General features: G+C 41.3%; 1 protein-coding gene across 1 annotated transcript in view; it reads left to right on the forward strand.

Annotated features, from left to right (window-relative positions):
- The window catches only part of CHN2 (chimerin 2), a 476,488-nt gene that overhangs the window by 408,318 nt on the left and 42,337 nt on the right, over positions 1-25,833 (forward strand). The window contains exon 8 of the mRNA XM_069729934.1: positions 16,422-16,506. Within this exon, the coding sequence (XP_069586035.1) occupies positions 16,422-16,506 (85 nt within the window). The remainder of the gene's footprint in view (positions 1-16,421; positions 16,507-25,833) is intronic.

Genomic DNA, 25,833 nt, shown 5'->3' on the forward strand with positions numbered 1-25,833 from the left:
AGGTCCATCAAAACTTAATTGTTAGAGTACCTTCACTGTTTCATAATGGGCCAAATGTAGAGATTCGCAGAAGCATTTGCACTATCCTGGACCTACATCCACTTCAGCACTCCATGGCCGTCAGACCAGGGCAGTGCGAATATGCATTCGCGTTCCGACCAAGGAAGTTCACACAGCCCCGGACTGGCTGCAGTGGAGTATTGAAGTATATGGCCGACCAGGGAAGTGCAACATTTTTTCTCATCTCCAGTCAGTTAATAATTTATTGGGTTTCCTTTCTATATTTTAACAGAGGATACAAATCTCCCACAGGACAAAGACCGTTCTTAACATCTTCACAAATGTGTGCCAAATTATCATCTCTGCTGATCCATCACTCATCAGATTCATTTCTGATCGTTCTACAGATCTATGTTATAATCTGTAATCTTACCTATCTAAGAATGAATGCCATTTCCATTACTGTGTCTGGCATTATTTGTATCACCTGGTACTGCACTTATGATCTAGTTTTATATTTTTCCTTCAGACATTAGTTAGACAGTTCAGGGAACATAGAACTCACTTGGTAATGGCTAAAAATTCCTTGGGTTTGGCACATATCTCATCAGCTCAAAATCTAACACTAACCCAGTGGGCCGCACCACTGCACACCCAACTATTTATCGCCTTGATTCATTTTAGTTTTCCTGTGGCCAGAAGAAAGATAAGGTTGCATATATTTGCACATCACTTTCCAACCTTTTAAGTAGAAGATCTACACGTAGATAACTTCAGACAAGTTAAAAACCTATAACTTTAATTCAGATTATTTTTATATAAACAAATCTCTATCATCAACATAGTTTCATTGTTTCCATTGTGGGAACCTCTTGAGGCTTCAAAAGAATGATCCCAATGGCAAATCCGTAATTATTGGTTGTTCGACATGAATACAACACAGAGCAAGTGGTATTTAACCGAATTGTGGTATCAGAATATCTGTGTATTTCAGAGCTCTAAACTAGTAATGGAAATTGCTGAAAAATTTCAACATATTTGATTTACGGCATTATCTTTATTGTTAGTTTCAGAAACTGAGATAGCGACAGACAAAAGGTAGTGGGCACATGTAGCGGCACATTATGTGAGCCAATGATCATGAATGTTTCAGAGAATACCTCTTTTATCTCCCTAACAAACCACCAGTAAAGGTCCAGTTTATACAGGTTGATAATTGACAAACAAACATTTTTGCGCTTGTGTGAAATCAATTTCCATGTCCATTTGAACATTACCGTATTTGTTTTGTTCCATCTGCATTCTGTTTAACTCCATTTTTTTCAAAGATGTAGACAAAAACCCCGCAAAGATGCACTGCATAAAAAAACAGTGTGAACAGTACCTATAGCAGACATAGTCTGATTAGACTCATAGTATAATTTTATGCAAATCTGTAGCACTTCCAAAAATGGCAAAAGCCTTTGTTTCAATTTAATAGAATTTTTTGCTAGACGATCCAGAGACAGATTGCTGTGCAGATACACAGATTTTCACTCGGGGCTTCTCCGAGCTATGAGCACAATGAGATAACGGAGGCATCTCAGCTCATGAATGTTTGCACAGATGTATATATAGGTCAATTTGCCAGTTGGGCATAAGAAGCAATCTACAAAGCCTCCTTTAAAGCCTACATTTCTTGTTTATCGCAACTGCACACAGCCATGCAGTATATATGCATCTACACATTAATTATGTATTGCAGTGTTTATCTTACTGTGCTCCCAAGTGTAATTCTTTGCCTTAGTTTAATACCACAGTATTTTAGAAGAGCGTTTCCAGTAAAAAAAATGCCTAAAGTTAATTTCCACTCCTGAAAATCATTTGAACAGGTTATTCTGTACTGATCAATTTCATAAAATATATAAAGACATAGATGTAGGAGGACTAGTACTCTCTCCTGACTTGTCTATATAAGTAAATACTCTTCTTCAAGAAATCGCAATTCTTTGTGCTCTGGTAATATACGAATTCCTCTTGGAAATGTACAACTAGCCTCTTCAGAGAGGAAGAGGAGTGGAACTCTAGTGCCCCCTATTGTTACTAGCAATCCTAAAAGTCAAGATGGACCCTTTAGCAAAACTTAGGATAAGAAAAAAAAACGAGGCACGCCATGTGCAGACATGTGTTTCAGAGTGCTTGCCCCTCATCAGTGCAAAGCAGGAGAACCAATTTAGCTCTGTGAGAGGCACCCTCACTAGCATATTTGATTGGTGGCTTTAGTTTATATAGGCAAAACCTGATGATAGGTTTCTTTTAAATGCAGTAGCACCAATATAGACTAAGTCTGCGCGTGACTTAATGCACTGGAGCCAGGAGTCCAGATTTGACCAATGTACCTCTATGTAGAGATACTATGTACAGTACAGAATAAAAGTTTGGACCTACCTTCTCATTTAAAGATTTTTCTGTATGACTATGAAAATTGTGCATTCACACTGAAGGCATCAAAACAATGAATTAACACATGTGGGACTATATACTTAACAAAACAGTGTGAAACAACTGAAATTATGTCTTATATTCTAGGTTCTTTAAAGTAGCCACCTTTTGATTTGATGACTGCTTTGCACACTCTTGGCACTCTCTTGATGATCTTCAAGAGGTAGTCACCGGGAATGGTCTTCCAACAATCTTGAAGGAGTTCCCAGAGATGCTTAGCACTTGTTTGCCCTTTTGCCTTCACTCTGCGGTCCAGCTCACCCCAGACCATATCGATTGGGTTCAGGTCTGCTGACTGTGGAGGCCAGGTCATCTGGCGTAGCACCCCATAACTCTCCTTCTTGGTCAAATAGCCCTTACACAGCCTGGAGTTGTGTTTGGGGTCATTGTCCTGTTGAAAAAGAAAAGATGGTCCAAATAAACGCAAACTGGATGGAATAGCATGCCGCTGCAAGATGCTGTCATAGCCATGCTGGTTCAGTATGCCTTCCATTTTGAATAAGTCCCCAACAGTGTCACCAGCAAAGCACCCCCACACCATCACATCTTCTCCTCCATGCTTCATGATGGGAACCAGGCATGTAGAGTCCATCTGTTCACCTTTTCTGCGTCACACAAAGACACGGTGGTTGGAACCAAAGATCTCAAATTTGAACACATCATACCAAAGCACAGATTTCCACTGATCTAATGTCCATTCCTTGTGTTGTTTAGCCTAAACAAGTCTCTTCTGCTTGCTACCTATCCTTAGCAGTGGTTTCCTAGCAGCTATTTTACCATGAAGGCCTGCTGCACAAAGTCTCCTCTTAACAGTTGTTGTAGAGATGTGTCGGCTGCTAGAACTCTGTGTGGCATTGACCTGGTCTCTAATCTGAGCTGCTGTTAACCTACGATTTATGAGGCTGGTGACTCGGATAAACTTATCCTCAGAAGCAGATGTGACTCTTGGTCTTCCTTTCCAGGAACGGTCCTCATGTGAGCCAGTTTCTTTGTAGCACTTGATGGTTTTTGCCACTGCACTTGGGGACACTTTCAAATTTTTCCCAATTTTTCGGACTGACTGACCTTCATTTCTTTAAAGTAATGATGGCCACTCGTTTTTCTTTACTTAGCTTCTTTTTTCTTGCCATAATTATTATTATTATTATTATTTATTGTTATAGCGCCATTTATTCCATGGCGCTTTACATGTGAGGAGGGGTATACATAATAAAAACAAGTACAATAATCTTAAACGATACAAGTCATAACTGGTACAGGAGGAATGAGGACCCTGCCCGCGAAGGCTCACAATCTACAAGGGATGGGTGAGAATACAGTAGGTGAGGGTAGAGCTGGTCATGCAGCGGTTTGGTCGATCGGTGGTTACTGCAGGTTGTAGGCTTGTCTGAAGAGGTGGGTCTTCAGCTTCTTTTTGAAGGTTTCGATGGTAGGCGAGAGTCTGATGTGTTGTGGTAGAGGGTTCCAGAGTAGGGGTGATACGCGAGAGAAATCTTGTATACGATTGTGAGAAGAGGAGATAAGAGGGGAGTGGAGAAGGAGATCTTGTGAGGATCGGAGGTTGCGGGTAGGTAAGTACCGGGAGACGAGGTCACAGATGTATGGAGGACACAGGTTGTGGATGGCTTTGTACGTCATGGTAAGGGTTTTGTAGTGGAGTCTCTGGGCAATGGGGAGCCAGTGAAGGGATTGACAGAGGGGAGAGGCCGGGGAATAGCGGGGGGACAGGTGGATTAGTCGGGCAGCAGAGTTTAGAATAAATACAAATTTTAACAGTCTACTCAGTAGGACTATCAGCTGTGTATCCACCAGACATCTGCACAACACAATTGGTGGTCCAAACCCCATTTATAAGGCAAGAAATCCCACTTATTAAACCTGACAGGGCACACGTGTGAAGTGAAAACCACTCCTGGTGACTACTTCATGAAGCTCATCAAGAGAATGCCAAGAGTGTGCAAAGCAGTCATCAAAGCAAAAGGTGGCTACTTTGAAGAACCTAGAATATAAGACATAATTTCAGTTGTTTCACACTTTTTTGTTAAGCATATAATTCCACATGTGTTAATTCATCGTTTTGATGCCTTCAGCGTGAATGTACAATTTTCATAGTCATGAAAATACAGAAAAATCTTTAAATAAGAAGGTGTGTCCAAACTGTTGGTCTGTACTGTATATCGTGTGTTGGGGGTGAATTCTATTTCTCTCTCACATCCCAAAAATCGTTAAACGTGTGTACCTGATAAGAGAATGTTACTGTAGTGCCAAATGGAGAACTATCGCCAAGACTTAGTAATATTCATTCATTTTGACATCTAACTGGGTGAGGCAAGCAGATGTGCCAAATGTTTGAGCATCTTACTGGACTTATCATTGTTTACACCATAACTTTATTGCATGTTAAAATACCGTATTTTTCGGACTATAAGATGCACTTTTTCTGAAAAAAAATTTGGGAGGAAAATGGGGGATGCGTCTTATAGTCTGAACGCAGGCTTACCGGGGGGTTGCGACAGTGGTGTAGCAGCGGAACCAGAGGTGGCAGAGGTGTGGCGATGCTGAGGCTCGGTATGGGTGGTGCAGAGTGCAACTGAGCAGGGTTCCTTCCTCAGGATGCTGGTGGCAGAAATGTGGCGGCACCGTGGCCTGGTGTCAACAGTGAGCAGAGCCGAGTTTCCCTTCCTGAAGCGGCGCATGAGCAGATTGAGATCTCTGTAGCCCTTGGCTTCAGGAAAATGGCCGCCGGAGGCCGCACGTGTGCAGATTGAGATCTCGGTGACCACTTTCCTGAAGCCGAGAACCGCCGAGATCTCAATCTGCGCTCGCGCGCCCTCAGGAAGATGGTAGACGAGAAATGGTGATGCACTCGGCTCTGCTCACCGTGGACACCGAGCTTCAGCGTCGCCACATTTCTGCCACCGGCATCCTGAGGAAGGGATCCTGCTACATGCTCTGCCTCACCTCCAACACCGGACCCGCAGCTTCGCATCCCAATACTGTGGAATTGCCCCACTTCTACCGCCGCCGGCTTCATGAGGAAGGGACCATGCCTCCTGTGACGCCGCACTACCACCGCTGGACCTCAGGTAAGATACTTTAAACTCGGCCAATAAGACGGACCCCCATCTTATAAAAATATTTTTTCTGCTATTTTCCATCCCAAAATTTGGGGTGCGTCTTCTAGTCCGAAAAATATGGTACTTCCCATTTTCTCTAAACCACACTTCCTTTGCTAGACATTGTCTATTGAGGTGCAAAAATGTTGGAAACATCTAATAAACCTGGTGCAAGGAATGTACTGCTACAATTTGATTTAATTAGTAAATGCACTCCTTGTGTGCTCCATTCATGCTATGTATAGCATTGCAGTATATGTGACCACTGAATCCAAATAGTTACAATATTATTTTTAAGTATTAATAATAATTAACCATTGCAGAAGAACACATGCACATTTTCGATTTTATAGATCTATATTGACACAGACATTAATTTTTCATTCTCCATAGTTATTTACCTATGGAATACAGCATGGGTGGGGAATCTTTTGTTCTGCCAAGGGTCATTTGGATATTTATACATCCGTACAAATTGCGCACTATGTCTGCCCAGAAAGTACGTCCTGACACTTGCACTGGTGTCAGGACACAATGTTTCATTGCACGCACCTCAGCATTCAGTAGTGAACACTACGTGTGTGTGCTCACAGGGCAAGAAAAATGTAATGGTCCGGCGACCGTCAATTACAGCAACCGGCCCAAGCACTGCGGTCCCTGGGAACCTGTGGTTCCTGGGGCCGGATTAAAGGTCATCAAGGGCCGTAAACCGCCCATGGCCTGAGGTTCCCCACCCCTATAACCATTATAGCTTTTTGTCTACATTTCTGGTATTCTTTTAGCAAAATCTCTAATGTACTTTTAGGGAATGTAGGCCCCTATCTAGGGGCAACTTGTCTAGCCTTACATCACTATGGTGAGTCAACTATGTAGTGATTAAGTAGAAAAATGTGATCTTTATACTGTGAACGGACAAGGAATTTGACCTTTGATGCTCATTGCTGCAGCAAATTTCACTTTCTTTTTTTTAATTAAAATGCTACTTTTAGGATTTGGATTGTAACATCGGGTGTTCAGAGCAACTGGTGAGCGCATCTTCTTAGGCCATGTTCACACCATCCTTTTTTCCCTGCTGTTTTTTCTGCACTAAAAACCGCAGCTCTTGGCAGAAAACGCAGGTGCGTTTTTTGGTGCTTTTTGGTGCGTTTTTTGATGCGTTTTTTTATGCGGTTTTTTATGCGGTTTTTAGTGCAGTTTCTGTGTGTTTTCTAGGAAGTTTTTTTAGGGTTAAAATGTCTGAAAATACCCTAACCCTACCCCTAACCCTACCCCTAACCCTACCCCTAACCCTAGCCCTACCCCTAACCCTACCCCTAACCCTACCCCTAACCCTAACCCTAACCCTAGTTCTAACTGTAGTGGGGAAAAAAAAAAATCTTTTAATTTTATTATTGTTACTACCTATGAGGGTGATAAGGGGGGGGGGGCATTTACCTTTTTTTTATTTTGATCACTGTGAGGTTATCACAGTGATCAAAATGTGCCTGGAACGAATCTGCCGGCCGGCAGATTCGGCGGGCGCACTGCGCATGCGCCCGCCATTTTGGAAGATGGCGGCGCCCAGGGAGAAGACGGCCGGACGGACAGCGGGAGGCCCGGTAAGTATAAGGGGGGGAGATTAGGGCACGGTGGGGGGGCGTCGGAGCACGGGGGGGTGGCATCGGATCATGGGGGGTGGGATTGGAGCACGGGGGGGCAGCCACACTGCAGCGGTTCTGCACCACAAACCGCAGAAAACCCACAGATATTTTTTTCGTCTGCGGGTTTTACTGCGGGTTTGACCTCACAATGGAGGTCAATGGGTGCAGAACCGCTGCAGTTCCGCAAAAAGAAGTGACATGGTACTTCTTTTTTACCGCAGCTATTCAGCGCGGCTTTTTTGGGGATTTTCTGCAATGTGGGCACAGCAGTTCCTGTTTTCCATAGGGTACATTGTAATGTACCCTGCATGGAAAACAGCTGCAGACCCGCAGCGGGAAAATCGCGGCGGTTCCGCATGAAAAAAAGGATGGTGTGAACATGGCCTTATAGTTCAAGAAAGTGGGATATTTTTACAAAAAAGATTCTTTTTTTTCTTCACCATAAAGATTTGTTTTCTGTAAAATTTTTATTTTGAGCAAATGAAAATTTAAAATTATCTGTCCTAGTGACTACTGGTTCCTTTTACATTTTTTTTATAGCATTGTGGTTTTTTTTTTTGTTTTAACTTTCCAAAGGAATTTTAATATATAATATAATAAAATGTTTGAAAATAATCTATTTTTTATACCGTCCCTTATAAATATGAATTTGTTCTTTAGGTTAGAGAATCAACGCCTATCATTTAGTCTACCCAACAACTCATCTAAGAACAATCAGCCTAAAAGCATAAAATTATAATTTAACCTTCCAGCCCCTCAAAATGATTAGGTGCGGTGCAAATATGCCTAAGACGCGTTTTTTTTAAATCAAAGCGTTAGGTAGAGTTAGCTCTTAAGTAACATCTTGTTTTATAACTGCGGCTATTTACCTTCCCCGTGTGAAGATCCCTTGTGGCCGCAAACTATTACAGTAAAACATCCCATCTGTCCAAATGCTGAATAGATGTTATTGTATGCGGCCAAACTTGGTAAATCAGAATTTAGAAAAATCCTTTGACTCATGTGGTTCTTCTGGGAAAAGAGGTCGGAAGTCTGTGCAAGTATGTGTGTGAGATCCTGGGAAAATATGCAGTTTTTAACTCTGCAGAATGCAAATTGGCTTTCTCAGCCAGAATAAAAACATTTTTTTTTTCTTCTGGGCACTTGAAAGAATTCTAGTGAAAGTCGGTCTGTGAACAAAGGTGCATTCGCTGATACCCAGTTTTGGTCCAATGGAGTCAAATAACGGATTTATGTAAACACTATTGAGGTTTGATAATGACAGAGCTCTTAACCCTGTATGGTGGCATCACTTGTTATGTGTGTTTTTATGTAATATTCTACTTTGGGGTTATATTCTATTGTTGCATCTAAAGATGGAGGATTCTTCTCTTATATGAGAAGATTGTAGAAAATCATGAGTTCCATGTTAACTACCATAAAGAGACAGTGCTGAAAGGGAACTTGTCACCAGTTTTCTAATGTCGGAACAAATTCTACCACCTTTTACAGCTTCTTTACTGCAGTCTTCAAAGTTGTGTATTGTCTCTTGACTCCCCCTGTATACTCCCAAAAATACGTTTTGATTTGCTCCCACTCTATATGTAAATTGGATGGTCCGGTCCAATGGGTGTCATCGCTGGGGCGTCTGTGCCTCCTCTATGCTCCTAATGGCTGTCCTCCGCCTTTCATTGATGTGGATTCCGTATCCTGTCATCCATGGTGGAAATCAAGCGCCTGCACAGTACATGCTCCTCCACCTTGTTATGCCCTAAACATAACTGTTCATGTGCCGAGGCACAAAATTTCGGCTTCTATGTACCAGAACTAATAGGGCAGACGTTACTATGCAGGCGTGCGAGTGCGTAGGTCTACTTGGATGATGCAGGACCAATCATCCACATCAAAGCCGGAGGACGGCCATTAGGAGCAAAGAGGAGACACAGACGCCTCATCAATGGCAGCTATCAGATCGGACCATCCGATTTGCATATAGCGCAGGAGCAATTCAGGAGTTATTTTGGGGCTTTATAGGGGGAGTCGGGAGACAATATTCACATTTGTGGAGTGCAGTACAGGAGCTGTAAAAGATTGTGGCAGCTGTTCAGATACTAAAAACTGGTGACAGGTTCCCTTTAAACTGATTTTCCAGGAGATCTGCTCAGTCCCATTTAGGACTTATAACAGACATCAGTTTTTAAAGTACAAGTTCTGTCTTTTTCTTTGTTGTAGTCTATAGAACTGTTCATATGTCCGTATGTTTTTGAGAACGTAGTGGTCTGCACCAAGTCATGGAGGCGGGTCTGATTTTGACCAATTTTATGGGTCGTTGAAAAAAGCAGATATTACTTGAATGCCATCCGTGTGTCACATGTGTCCTGTCCTGTTTTTATCTCTGCTTGCAATAAAGAAAATTGAAGAATCTTTGATGGTAATAACTGACACACGGATGAAACACTGATTAAACGGGTGCAGGCGAGCTCCTGGGTATGTGTTCAAAATGAAGCGTCCCCTTCATTCTGCCGGTCGGCTGATTGCTGTTTTTCTCCTTCTTAAATAATGTTCTCATTCGGCTTTTTGAGGAGGAAAAATAAAAGCAGAATCCGTTTCTCATTTTTTGCCCCCTTTAAAAAGAACCCCACCAAATCCACCTAATTCACAGCAAAATCCACAGGTAACACTGCAGTTTTGCTGCTGAATCCTAGCAGATTTCCTCCGATATCAGAAATTAAATTGTTTTGCAGCATGGAGCTTAGGAGGAGCCTTGTAGACTGGAATATTGGTTCCTTTTAATGAATTGTTGTCACGTGTCGATGAATTAGTAGATTGTGATGTACGTTTTGGTATACTGTTCCAGTTAGAAGTCCTGTCTGTCATATGCGGTCCTTACACGTGTTGTCAGGATATACATTCAATATCCATACCGAACCAGTACTTTATTATTATAGCTGTATTTGGAAAGGAATAGCCTCCGTAATCACAAAACAGACTGTATTATAAAACTGATATTCACTAGGCTGGTAACACACAATAGAAATACATTTTTATGGTCATCCTTACTGCAACGTTCATCCAAACATTTCTGCATCTGCTTCTTGGACGTATGCCTGTAGACCCAACAGATTCTGGACTGGAATGTTGTAAATTATCATTTTTACTGCTTCACTCTTTACTCTCAGACTCACGGCTTTTTGCCTGTTAACACCATGGATTAGATGTCTGGCAGAGCTGCATCCTTGCTTGTTCTAGTTAAAAATGTAAAAAATCTGTCCACTGACGTAACTTTTAATGTCAGTGTTAATTTCATGGTCACTTAGCATTAACTCTGGATAAAAGGTGTTGTGTAATTATCTACTCTTTTGTAAGGAGTAGAGTTGGAGAGCTCCAAATTGGCATAGAGAGACTTATTGGCCATGCAATGCTGCACTATTATATAATTTACTAGATGGTGGCCCGATTCTAAGGCATTGGGTATTCTAGAATATGTATGTAGTATATAGCACAGCCCACGTAGTATATAATACAGCCCACGCAGTATATAACACAGCCCACGCAGTATATAACACAGCCCACGCAGTATATAGCACAGCCCACGTAGTATATAACAGCCCACATAGTATATTGCACAGCCACGTAGTATATAACACACCCCACGTAGTATATAGCACAGCGACGTAGTATATAACACAGCCCACGCAGTATATAACACAGCCCACGTAGTATATAACACAGCCCACGTAGTATATAACACAGCCCACGTAGTATATAGCACTGCCCACCCTGTATATAACACAGCCCGCACAGTATATAACACAGCCCACGCAGTATATAACACAGCCCACTTAGTATATAACACACCCCATGTAGTATATAGCACAGTGACGCAGTATATAACACAGCCCATGTCAAGTCTCTTTACGTCAACTTGGCACTCCCCACAAGGAGAAACTTTACCCCTTAGATGCCCTGTCAGAGGCCTCTCAGATAGCCAAATCAGTTATCTTGCTTTGCACTAAGGAGGAGCAAACATCCTGAAACACATGTCTGCAAATGGAGTTTCTAATTTCTCTTCTTCCTTTTAAGTCATATGGCATATCTCGTTAAAGGGTTGATATTGACTTTTAGAAGTGCTACTTCCAATTTGGTAGCTCCCGATGGAAAAAGGTCCTTTTTTGTGGTTGCAAAGTGTATATCGATGTGTGAATAAGGGCTTATTTATAATATGCTTATATCATGTATTATTACTGTATATTAATCCATATCTCTACTACAAATGCTCAGTGAAGCGTACAAAATCAGGGAAGGAAGAAAAGTTTAGAACTCTATTTACCAAGTCTTGGAGGAAGTTCTCATTTCCAGTTTTGTTTGTGGCTTGGCTGCTCCACTAGTTCCCATAAGTGGTAAGTTCAATTATGGTGAATGGGAATTGAAAAATCCACAGCACAGTATGGCAAGAATAGAAATCAGTTGGTCCCATAATTTTAATTGCCTTCTCTTGCTCAGATATTCCATCAGTAATATATGCTATAAATATCATGTAGTCTGCAGAAAAACAGAAGCAGTGGAGAATATTACTTTCCTTGATTGTCCTATTCTTTGATCTCTTTTTCAGCTTAACTAAGCAATTCTGCTTTATAGCAGCCCCGGTGTACACCACTGTATTTTCCGTTCAAGTACAATCTAACAAAAAAAACTGATTGCCCTCGGACCAATGTTATTCTGTAGGGCCACTCATTTGTTTGATTTTTTTCTCGGACTGAGCTTGTCCCAGGAAAAAAAATTATAGCATGTCTGAGTTTTATCCGATATTCAGATCGCTCTGGTCCATGCAAGTCAATGTGTAACCGTAAATCATTAGACTGCACTGTAAGCAGTTCTTCTTTGTTTGATGGCTTGTGACTATCCATCATCCTCTTGATTACATTCCAGAGGTTTTCAATGGGGTTCAGGTCTGGAGATTGGGCTGCCCATGACAGGGTTTTGATGTGGTGGTCTCTTAATTTTGGCCAGAACTGTATATTAGAGAATTGCTTTTTATGGGATTCTCCAATACACTTTTGTAGGTTGGCCAAAGGTGACCCTGTACATGTATATTTGTACTGTACTCTAGATGTACTTCAGTTATCTGGATAATTTATCTCACCTGTTTGAAGGCATTCCCTCTCAAGCTCGCTCTTTATATCTTAAGTAAACTCAACATTTTTTTCTAAATTCTTTGTCGTCTCACATTTTTCCCCGTTTGAAGCTAACCTAGACACCAGTTCTCTATGCTGGACTTGTATGAAACACTTATGTAAAGCCATATTATGTGCAATAGGAATAAACCCCATAATCATCATTTTCTGTAATGTCTCAGCTGGAAAAGTCCATTTATCTTTGATGTTGGCCACATAAGTGTATGTTTAGTATTTCTTAACTAGGACACTAAGATGCTGAAGCTACATAAATGTGCATTTAGTCATTGGATTTTATTGGTCGTTGTGCCCAGATCTGGTTTTCAAAGTCATGATTATCTGGGCACTGTTTCACATTTGACGTACGTAGATTCCCAAAATATGGTCTAGAAAATTATGTGTTTCCAAGGCAGTTTTCATCTCTTACGTATTCTGTGCATTAATTGTAAGTCGTAGTGCAAACTTATTGTGTACTTGGAAGGAGCAGAAAAAGGGACATCACAATGTTGGCTTTCCCATGAATAATGGTGAGTTATTAAAATGGAAATCATTCCTATACACCGAGAATACAAATAAAGCAAACGACTAATGCAAGAATAGACAGGCACAGAATAAAAAATATTTCATGTGTTTTATAAAATGTATCTCTCCCCCAAATTTTCAACTTTTGCATAAGTATGAGAAAATTCATTAGTGGTGGCTAATAAGATGTTGGATGTATAAATTGAAACCTCCTGGACCCTATTGTTTATAGAGCCATAATAGGGCACCCACCAAAATGAATGTGGCCTCTACTGTTCTTCTGTAAGACTTCGTATGAAGTTTGTTTTTCTGCCGGACGACAAAATATACTGTGAGGCTTCACACAGAGTGCCATACAGTTCTGTCGAAAGAAGCCATGAGGGACTTACATGGTATATGGTTTATTCAGGACTTGTGAGATTCCGTACTGTCCAATAACTTCTATAAACAGTTTCCTGGGTCCTGCTATCCCATTTGGATTTTTAGATTACAGCTATTTACCATATTAGCCAAATTAAAGCGCCACAACACAACCTTCATTGTTACTTTCCAAACTAGCCTTGTGCAGATGCCAAAACATATATAGTATAGTAGGAGATATTTCTCATTCTCAATATTCAATGTTTGTATTTGGGAGGAGAATAGATAGAATGGATATAAAAAGTCTATACAACACCCCTGTTAAAATGCCAGGTTTTTGTCATGTAAAGAAATCATACGAAAACCAATCATTTCAGAACATTTTTCCACCAACTGTGGCACCCATAATCTGTACAATCCAATTGGAAAATTAACTGAAATATTTGTTTGTGTAGGAAAAGAAAAGTAAATAAATATAATAATGTGGTTGTATAAATACATACACTCTTAGGCCGGGGTCACACTTGTGAGTGTGAAGCGAGAAACTCACGCATCAATACCCAGAACTGCCACCGGCACTCGGACCGGAGCGTGCGGCTGCATGTATTTCTATGCATGTATTTATATGCAGCCACACGCTCCGGTCCCAGTGCTGGTGGCAGTGCCGGGTATTGATGCGAGAAACTCGCATCACACCCGTAAGTGTGACCCTGACCTTAAACTAATACTTGAAGCACCCTCTGAATTTATAACCGCATTCAGCCTTTCTGGGTAGGAATCTATCAGCAGGACACATCAAGAATTCGCAATCTTTGCCCACTCTTCCATGCAGTAGCATTTCCTTTGCACAGCGCCCTCTTTAGGTCACCCATAGATTTTCAATTGTATTCAGATCTAGGCTCTGGTTGAGCCATTCCAAAACTTTCACAAATCAAGATTACCTTGCGCAGGCGTGTACTACGGAGGACATAGAATGAACTTCAACCCAATATTGCGGCCAGCATGCAGCCAGCGGGTAAGGAAAGGGTGAATCAAACACCCGAAAACCCCACCCATATGACCGCAAACCTGTCCCGCCAAATTCAGGTGACAGGTTCCCTTTAAAGGCATGCTTGTTCTGCTGAAAGGTGACATTCCTCTTCAGCTTTATATCACAGGCCTGAATGTTTTTTTTGCAAAATTGGCTGATATTTGGAACTGTTAATAATTTTTTACACCGTGGCTAAAGCCCGAGTTCAAGCTGCCTAAAAATACCTTCAAAGCATAATTCTGCCTCACTGTGGGTATGAAGTTCTTTTGGTGATATGCAGTGTTGGCTTTGTGCCAAACATACATTTTGGCATTATGGCCAAAAGCTTCAATCTTGGTTTCAACAGACAATAAGACTTTTTCCCACTGACATTTAGCAGACTTGATGTTGGTTATGGCAAAACATAGCCAAGCATAGATGTATTTCTTTGATAAAAAAAAGGGCTTCCATCTTCAGGCCAGACATATGAAGAATATGGAAGATTGTAGTTACATTTATTGTAGTTACATTTTAGATTGTAGTTACATTTAGTACTTGCCAGAAATTCCTGCAGCTTCTTTAATGTTGCTGTAGGCCTCTTAGCAGTCTCCCGGGCAAATTTTCTTTTTGTCTTTTCATCAATATTTGAGGGACGTACAGTTCTAGGTAATGTCACTGTTGTGCCAAATTTAAGACACTTCTTCATGATCGTCTTCACAGTGTGCCATGATATAGCTAATGCATTGGAAAAAAAATTGTACCCGTCTCTTGACTGAAAGCTTTCAAGAAAAGGTTCCTTATTATGGGTGACGTTAAAGGTGGAAAAAGTTCTGAAATTATTCTTTTCATGATTTTTATGCTGGAAAAAAATCTGCTATTTTAACAAGACTTTTACAACCACTGTATCTCCTTTTTACATACAGTATATGCACATTTATTTCCTCAAAGGTTATTTTTGGACTACATGATGATATTGGCTACAGCTCACTTAAAGGAGGTTCCCCAGTAAGTACACATTCCCACCCCAAAACCAGTCCATAGTAAAATAACAAAATGTATACAATACTCACAGCTTCAGGGGTTCCTTCACACTCATATGTGGTGATGTGACGTCCAAAAAGTTGTATCCTGATGTCTTGCCCATCATAACATAATGAATTGATAGCCAATATGTGACCATAAACAGCCACTAAGATGGGGATTGCTGGGAAACCCTAGAGTTGGTGGAAGGGAAGCAATGAAGATTTGGTAATCTCTGTATATTGCGAATTATGCATATATGTATCTTTTGAAGGGCCACTTCACGGTAAAAAAAAATCCCATTTACACAGAAAAGAATCTCATTTTTGGATTATTTACAGAAATTTAAATCCATATCGCTTTCTATGTGCTTCAGGTTTCAAAATTTGTGGATCGCAGATTCAATGTGCTATCTGAGATGCGAATATTCAGCTCTCCTGGAGATCTTGGTTTCTATTTTCGGTGCCTTCCTACAAACATTTATGGTGTGCTTCAGGCTCGGACTGGCCCATAGGATAACAGGGGAATCCCCCGGTGGGCCCCTGTGTAGATCTGGGTCCCCAACCCCACTGTATGTGCAGTACTTGGCACAATTCACTTGATTCACTCTGTACAGAAAAAAGCAGCATCTCATCATTCATTAACCAAACTACCCAGTTTATTATTATATAGAGATATAGGTAAATTTGTGAACGAAGGTAGTATAATATTTGCATGCAGGGGAAAAGTGGGCCCCCCAAAGTCAATGTTACTGGTGGTCCCTTGTCACCCCAGTCCGACACTGGTCTGCTTATATCATGGCACCAAGCAATCATGGTTGGTGTACATTAGCTGTTGCCTCCTGGACTGTGCCCAGTTCAGCCATTCTCCATTTTTTTACCATTCTTTTTGGCAAAATTAAATGTCCTTTATTGATACACATCTGTACACAAGAATCCATGAAATAAAGTAGTAACATCGGATTTACATGCTTGGAATAACCAGCAGGCGCTTTCCCGTACTGCAGGGCCATGAGGCTTCTTCTATTACTTTTGTTTGTGATTATGACTATTCACATATTTTGTGATATATTTCTTCCTCTTTAGCTTTTTTTGTAACCATTGTTTGCTTTTTTTTCCAGGTACACACATTTCGGGGTCCCCACTGGTGTGAATACTGTGCCAATTTCATGTGGGGTCTCATTGCTCAGGGAGTCAGATGCTCAGGTAAAGGAGTGATATTTTATTCCATTTATCCATGTTGTTATGATACAATTTTTGGCAATTTATCAAGATCATCAGGGTGGAAGTTATATTTAGGCAATGAAAGCTATGTCAGTGCACAATATATACAGACAGGAGGGTAATTCCCGCAGACGCTGATGAGAAGCAGGATCCAATTTTTGACCTTTTTGCGCCCTTTTCGTTGGACTCCCACGTTATGATTCAGTTTTCATATTTGTTATGTCTGTGTTTGTGTTACCCGGTAAGAGACGTAGATGATATTAGCAGCCTGCTAAATTGGTAAAAACTACATATGAGCTGTTCGTGAAAGTAATGTAATAAAGGATGTCGAAAAAATGGACTGTTAAGAGGAATATATTGGAAGCATTGGAACATGTTTACTACCTGGTAAGAAAAGGTAGAATAAGTGTTGTAATAATATAGCAATGGGCTACCAGGTCATTGAAAACTATTATCATGATGCGTCACCTACTGGGTCCCAACTAATTACATATTAGTAATGTTCAAGCTATATACTGGTAAGCATTGTGTTCTTCATCCATAATATAGTACCTATTGAAAGCTGGACTCATATTGTACCTCCTTGTGTCTTTGATGTCCTCTCGAGTTACGGGGTGATATCTGGCATATTGTAGCATATTTCATTGCATATCATATAGTGGAGATACTGCAAGATGGCATCATAATGGTCCATCATATAGGCATATGCATTAGGCCCAGAAGGACAAAGTTACTTCACCAATCTATAAATGTCTTTTCCACAATGGCACACCAAAAGGTTCTACAGGCTAGGATAAGATTTGGCAATTCATGGCACATCTGGCATAGTTGCCGGGCACAGCATAGTGTACGTAAAATATCCTCGAAAATAAAATAACATAGCGCCCAGCAGCTGAAGTGGGAAGGTCATTGAAGCAGTTTTTGCAGGGGATGTGATCTATGCCGATATGTTGTCTGCCTGCAGGTGGGCAGGTATGATAAGTGGAGTTCGTAGAATATCTGAACCGTACCAGTACCCCATCTGACTGATGGCACTGCAGTTCTGTCTTATACAGGAGGCATCTGTGTTCCCCTGGGGGAAGGGCCCTGTGACTGTTTTCAGTGGATGCTTCAGTATTCAGTATTTAATTAATTCTCAGCCTATTTTTCTAAGTTGTCACATTTGTGATTGAAACTCAGGGCGCATTGTATGGAAGGCAGAAACACTAACAGTGAGACATGGCTGCTGTTCTGTTATATATGAAATAATTTTCTCTGCCTAAAAATCACAATATTAATCATCTTTGCAGGCATAATGTACTGGTATATACAGATATTTCTCTGTATGACTGTACTATATATGTAAAGAGGGCAGAAAAGTAGATATTTGGATTCCATAAAATTACAAATAAATTTAAAAGGTGCTAGTACCATAACATGCAGCAGCTTTTCAGATGGAAAATCTACTGCATGTCCGACCCATGTGAAACGCCCGCCAGGGCCGTGGGGTATTCGGTACCGGTCGGTACTTAAAGGGATGTGCCACGGCGACCCGGTCCGTGGCCCTGGGCGCCCATGTTAAAGGGATTAGTTGAATAATAAATGTTCATGACGCCACCTGTGGTATTGAATACCTGTCAAAGGGATTTTTCCTCACTTCCAAGCATGATATCACTCTCCCCATGAGGAAAGCAATGCCACTGTAACAACCAGTTACCTGGACTGGAGGCCAGCTGGATCTTCTCCTTTGGGGACACTTGCGTGGACTGCATTATTTTGGTTAAGGGCATAGTCTCGTATACTGTCCTGCACCCTCTGTTTACATCCAAAGAATCTCATTTTTATTTCTGCTGCAGTGCGAGTGTCAAAAGTGTCCTTCAGCCCAGCCAATATCTGTTTGACAGTCCCTTTATCAGTGTTCGGCCAGGACTTTACTTCCCTCTGGGCCGCACCAGTTAACTGACCAATGAGGATGTTGACTTTTTGCTCCTTAGACAGGGTGTACACTTTAAACAAACTGCAGAGGGTACACTTTAAACAAACTGCAGAGTCCCTCCTTAAAATCACTCAGAGTGTGTCTCTCCTGAGTACTGTGGTAACCAGACCGCTTCTGGTATGTATGGCATCAATAACGGCATTATAGGAGTCTCTTAGGCGCACAAGACTCGTTTGCTGGGTCGGTCCATCCTGTTCGTGATGCCAAAATGAAACGCCCGCCAGGGCCGTGGGGTACTTGGTACCGGGTCCGGTACTTAAAGGGATGTGTCATGGCGGCAGCGACCTGGTCCGTGGCCCTGGGCGCCCATGTTAAAGGAACGGTCTTTAAAGGGGTTAGTTGAATAATAAATGTTTGTGATGCCACCTGTGGTATTTGGTTAGGGGTGACGACACTGCTTAAAGGGTTCCACTGGGGTGATGTTATGGTAGCAGGAATGGTATGGCTTCCCACAGGTGAAGCTGGGTCCCCAGGGCTCCCGGTGTAATAGGTGTAGATGGTGATAGGTAGTGTAGTAAGAAACGGAGGACACAAGGTTGCAGTCTCTTTACTTCTTTACTTGGTTCAAGGCAGCCACAGTCCAGGGTACCGGATCACGGATGCTGGTGTGGTCCAGCCGGCTTGGAAGCAAATTGGGAATCCCTCTAAGCAGGTGGGGTTGGAAGCCTTCCTTCTAGCGCTGTGGTGTTGTAGTCCCTTGCTACCTTAGGCCTCACACAAGGTCCTCACATTTTCTCTCTGTCCCCCTTTAGGTAGGACACTACCTGTACGACAAGTCGCTCGAGCCTTTTTACAGGATCTCTATGACAACTCAGGCTCTATTTGCTACTGTGTCCTCGGATGTTAATTGTGGACAGGTAACTTGCAATCAGCTGTTTGCCAGTTTCTGCCATGGGGCATGAAGTTACCCCCACAACCTCGGTCTTCTGGCTACTGGTATCTGCGCTCAGCATGGAGGAAGCCCAGTTGCAGCTTCTCCAGCTCTTCACTCTCCTGTGCTTTTTTTCCCTCTTCATCTATTACAGACTGCTCTGCTTTCTTTTTCCTTCCCAGGAGCTGCAGAATCACTCGTCTGCACGGCCCCAGCTTTCCTTCCTTACTCCTCACTCTCCTCTCACCAACTGTCTCTCTCCAACTGCCTAGCAACTGACTCCTCCTCCCGACCAGAGAGAGCAGCTCCCCTGAAGTCGGGTGTAGAGCTCCCTCTTCTGGCCTGGAGTCAGAACAGTGTTGTATGTGCTGAGTACCTGTCAAAGGGATCCTTCGTATCTTCCAAGCATGACATCACTCTCCCCGTGAGGAAAGCAATGCCACTGTAACAACCGGTTACCTGGGGTGTTACACATGTGCCCTTTTAGTTTGTATTGTATAACTTTAATATTGCATGGCACACTAAGTACAAAAAAAAGATTGAAAGCTGATTGGTTTGGAGAAGTCAGAATATAGAATATTACCGTAGTTTAATTGTAGTGTATGATTATAATATGTATAGATGTTTGTTAGCAGAGTTTTGCACTCCAATAACATTTGTACAGTTCTTTTTTATTTTTAATGCAAAAATGCGTTTTTGTTCTTTTATCAATGATTCATTTTACATTTGTATATATTCTGCAATACATTCCATACAAAGAATTAACATGCTATGAATTTAAAGGGGGTTCATTTTAAAGTTGATTTTAATTAATGCATTGTAGAATAATAATTAGTTCCACAATTGGATGTGTTTTAAAAAAAATGTTCCTGTGATATACAAAGGAGTATACAGACAGGACAGCATGGGATCAAAGCTGATTCCTTTTGTGAGTTAAAGCATTTCCCTGCCTGTTTTTAATAAAATGTTTTACCTCAAAGAAAGAATTATTTTGGATCCCTTGCTATAATGTCTGTATATTCTTTTCCTTCCTCCCCTGTCCAGGAGATGTGGTATGATCAGACCATGTTCCTGTACGGTCACGGCCATTACACAGTACACAGCAGGGGCACATTTATAAGATTATCTCAGCACAGGAACATTATTTTAAACATCCAATCGTGGAAATTATTATTATTCCAAGATCTATTGATTACACTGGTCAGGGCAATTTTTTCTGGCAAAAGGTTTTAAAACATTTAAGTCAATTTTGGCTGCTGATTACGAATATGAACTCCGTTTTTGACTCACATCAGGATTTCGAGATATTTTAAATTTTTGATGAAAATTACTCCTGTTTTATGATCAAAACACATGATTTTCGGTACTACATTTTGTATATTTTTAACCCCTTACTGACATCGGACGGTATAGTACGTCCGATGTCAGCTCCCCTGCTTTGATGCAGGGCTCCGCGGTAAGCCCGCATCAAAGCCGGGACATGTCAGCTGTTTTGAACAGCTGACATGTGCCCGCAATAGCGGCGGGTGAAATCGCGATTCACCCGCCGCTATTAACTAGTTAAATGCCGCTGTCAAACGCAGACAGCGGCATTTAACTACCGCATCCGGCCGGGCGGCCGGAAATGACGTAATCGCCGACCCCGATTACATGATCGGGGGTCGGCAATGCTTCTCCATTGTAACCATAGAGGTCCTTGAGACCTCTATGGTTACTGATCGCCGGTAGCTGTGAGCGCCACCCTGTGGTCGGCGCTCACAGCACACCTGATTTTCTACTACATAGCAGCAAACAGCAGATCGCTGCTATGTAGCAGAGGCGATCGTGCTGTGCCTTCTTCTAGCCTCCCATGGAGGCTATTGAAGCATGGCAAAAGTTTAAAAAAAAAGTTAAAAAAAATGTGAAAAAAATAAAAAAAATATAAAAGTTTAAATCACCCCCCTTTCGCCCCAATCAAAATAAATCAATAAAAAAAATTCAAATCTACACATATTTGGTATCGCCACGTTCAGAATCGCCTGATCTATCAATTAAAAAAAAAGCATTAACCTGATCGCTAAATGGCGTAACGAGAAAAAAAATCGAAATGCCAGAATTACGGTGTTTTTTTTCGCCGCGACATTGCATTAAAATGCAATAACGGGCGATCAAAAGCACGTATCCGCACCGAATTGGAATCATTAAAAATGCCAGCTCGGCACGCAAAAAATAAGCCATTAACCGACCCCAGATCATGAAAAATGGAGACGCTACGAGTATCGGAAAATGACGCATTTTTTTTTCTTTTTTAGCAAAGTTTGGAATTTTTTTTCACCACTTAGGTAAAAAATAACCTAGTCATGTTAGGTGTCTATGAACTCGTAATGACCTGGAGAATCATAATGGTCAGTTTTAGCATTTAGTGAACCTAGCAAAAAAGCCAAGCAAAAAACAAGTGTGGGATTGCACTTTTTTTGCAATTTCACCGCACTTGGAATTTTTTTCCCGTTTTCTAGTACATGACATGGTAAAACCAATGAAGTCGTTCAAAAGTACAACTCGTTCTGCAAAAAATAAGCCCTCACATGGCCAAATTGACGGAAAAATAAAAAAGTTATGGCTCTGGGAAGGAGGGGAGTGAAAAACGAACACAGAAAAACGAAAAATCCCACGGTCATGAAGGGGTTAATCAAGGAATAACAACGATTACAAAGTCTATGTACAGCAAATCAAATATACTCACAGAATTAAACTACAAAATATAAAAACACATATATATGGCACACAGATGAATGGCAAATGGCAGTTATTTGAACTTTCTTTTCTTGGCTGATCTGTGATGTACAGCTTCTGGGTTGTCTCATATCAAGCTCCAGCAATAGTCAGCCATCATATGTGAGTCCCACCGGCCTTGATACCGTTCTTCCATTGTTTTAATGTCCTGATGAAAACGCTCCCCTTGTTCCTCGCTCACATCCCCAAGGTTCTCTGGAAAATAGTCCAAATGGCTGTGTAAATAGTGAATCTTGATACTCATTCTACATGCAAGATTTCGCAGACTCATTAGTAGCTCTCCCACAATCTCTTCATAGTTGTCTGCTTTCTTATTCCTTTGAAAATTCGGCACCACATTACAAAATACATTCCAAGCTCTTTCTTCTGTCTCATTCATTGATGTGATAAAATTTGGGTCTCTCATAAGTGTTCTTATTTGAGGTCCATCAAATATTCCAGCCTTTTTCTTCTCTTCACTAAGACCAGGAAAAGTTGAACATATATAGTTAAAGCATTCTCCACTGTGATTGAGAGCTTTGACGAACTGCTTCATCCATCCAAGTTTTATGTGTAAGGGAGGAAAGACAATGTCCTTCCTATCCACTAGAGGATCATGGATGACATTCTTATCGCCAGATGCCAAACTCTGTCGCTGAGGCCATTCAGTTTTCACCCAATGCTCTGCTGTAGCTCTACTGTCCCAGTAGCACAGAAAACAAGGGTGTTATCATAACAAATGGGAATTATGCATGTGCATGTCTATTTCTGTAGGAGAATTTCCTCAGTGTGTGGATAGGATTTAAAGGACTCATCTACTTTGTTGGTCACACAAATCTGCCTAGAAAGTCTGTAGCAAATATGCTGTAAATGCATACAGTGTGATAGATTAAACATGGTTTTAAAAATGTGATCTTCTCAGATGTCCGGAATGAAATGTTGCCTAGCGGAATCCTTTGGCTTTGATTGCTCTCCATCGACCTCCATAGCTCATTGAAGCCAAACAAGAAATATTTTAAAAGACTGGAGATTGATCAGAACCTGAAATAGAGACATTTTATTTCAAGTATTGGCATTCCTTTATCCAAGGCATCAGATGGTGAATGATATCCAGTCTAACTAAATACTGGAGAACCCCTTAAAGAACTCAAGTCCAAAAATGGTCATCTCTGTTGCTACCCTAGGAATACTGCTTCCATCTAGATGCGATCTTATGAGTGAATAGCTACTACCAACCACAATGCTGCTAGACTATTACATTGACGACAGCTTTAAGTGCCTTCTGTATCTGATAACAAGTGTATGACATAAATCGTGTGGATGTCTGAGGCTTATTTGAGATGCTTCATAAAGCTTTCATACTTTTATGCCCTCCAGTATGAGAAGAGCTTACTGTCCATGTGATGAGTTATGCCTGACTTCATTTAGGCTATCTTGACAAATTAAAATTATGTTGTTCCTAATTTAAAGCTTCCCTAGGGGTTTCCATGCCACTCATTGATGTATAATTGGATGAAATGGTTGTTCAAGTTCATCATTATTTTGTAGCCCGTGGTTAGAATCTTTTGTGAAAATACGATTTTGTTTTCCCAGTTCTTGAGAAGGTACGGTAAGCCTTTTTGGACCGTTCCCCATCAAATATTCGCACTTAGATACCAGATTCTGCATTCACCAACATGTCTGTCTGTTTGATTAAAAGTTTAATATTTAGGTTTATAATGTGGAAATATATATTTTTAATTTACAAAATAGTGTAATATGTTTTCTTTATTGTGAACATTGAGGTTTTGCTAGCGACAGTAGTGTTAGGAGTAGCATCTAACAGCTCCAAAACATGGCTCCCCTGCTCCCACCATGCGGGAACGTCTGCTTACTCACCACCCGGGCCCCGGCGTGGTCTTCATGTGCTCCCTTCTCCTTCTCCTTCCCTGTGCACGCTGCACTGTGTTCCAACAGCATGCCTAGTGCGCCTGTTCCCATTCCCCTATTCTTAAAGGGGCAGTGCGCACATGGTAAAGTGCAGCATTTAGTTAATGTGTGCACATACAAGGTGTCTCCTCTTGTATAAAAGGCACCCTCCCCAATAGGGAGGTGCCTGAACAACCCCTATAGTTGATATTGGTAATGTTGATGTGTGCAACTGTATGTTGCCAGGTCCCCCATCTCTAGTATATTCTAAAGTTATTCCCATGTCCTGTGTCCAATTAGTCTAGTGAGTTTTGTTCCTGTCACCGCTTTGGCGGCATCCTATTTCTGACACCGCGTCTGCAGTATCTATACCCGATCCCTGGTACTGGTGCTGCCAGTTCCTTGTCCGTTTTTCCTGGTCTTACTGTGGCAAGCTCCACAACTGTTCCTGAAATCTACGGGTTAGAATTTATCTCCTACATCCACGTCGTCTGGTTTCGGCTTGTCAGTGACCTCGGTCACGTTTCCCCACGCCAGCGATCCCGACTCCTGGGTTCAGAAGCTGCAGTATTGGTGCCTGCCTTGGAGTGGTATCTGGTGGCTACCTGCAACCCAGTCTGTCTCCACTATCAGAGGCTCCAGCGAACAACTGGTAGCCATTTAGGTACATCTCTTCCTAGGCATGTCTGGCCCTGTGGCACAGTGGGCCCATGAACCACATGCGCCACCTATGGGTGTGACATCAGATGTGTTGTGTGAAGTGAATAGTATGTGAACTTTTGTCTTGTAAAGAAGTTTAAAGAAACAGATTTTATCTTCCTCTTTCGGTATTCAAAAATCGTGATCCTCAGAGTATCACTTGGTTGTTTTTGTTTCACTGAAAAAAAAATACATACATAAAATGTGATCGAAATGCCAGGTTCTCTTATTATAAATTACCATATCTCTTCATAAGAACAAATGTATCTGTTGATTCAGTTCTTGGGTGTCATACTATTCTTACAGGAGTTTATCAGATTTTTAAAATTGATGACCTATCCTTAGGATACGTCATTACTAGTGTTAGATCGATGGACTCCTGACACCTCTGCGATCAGCTGATCGAGGGGACTGTGGCACTCCAAGAATGGGACAAAGCTGCAATATTAAGTAATGCCATGGAGGAGGGTAATTAATAAAGGGGCCCTTTCAAATAACTAATTGGTGAGGGTGCCAAGAGTCACACTATCACCAATCAGGCCATCAATTCATAACACTTGATAACCACTTTAAAGAAGTCCGTGGCTGACATTGTCTATTATTATAGAACTACCATAGAAGTGCATGATCTCTCTCTGTACTGTACCTTTATTTACAGCTGACAACTTTATAAGGAGGCATGCAAAAGCTTTTTTATGTCTAATTCTGTACAAATCTGACATAAAAACAAATTTTGATATATTCCATTTTATCCTGTATGTACAGAGGTATCTGTTGATCAATACATCTGTTTAATTAGGTCTACAGGTTGTATGTGTGTAGTAAGCAGATTGCACTCAGTTGTAGTCTGCAATCTTTATTCCTTCATTCATGATCAGAACCCCTGATACACAGTTTTGTAGCCTGTTTAAAGTTTCTGTTTTTTGTCTTGTGGGAGTGTCATTCCCAGTAATATAGGCTGGACATGAGCTCTGTATGTAATGGTACTGTTGTCTTTACTGGCTTATATATCAGCACAGCTTTTATCCTCCACTTATTTCCTCTTTATGTGTTTTCCTCCTTTTCTGTAAGGTGTTTGTTTTCTCTGCCCTTCATGAGATTGTCA

The sequence above is a fragment of the Ranitomeya imitator genome, chromosome 6 (assembly GCF_032444005.1).
Source record: "Ranitomeya imitator isolate aRanImi1 chromosome 6, aRanImi1.pri, whole genome shotgun sequence".
Classification (NCBI taxonomy): domain Eukaryota; kingdom Metazoa; phylum Chordata; class Amphibia; order Anura; family Dendrobatidae; genus Ranitomeya; species Ranitomeya imitator.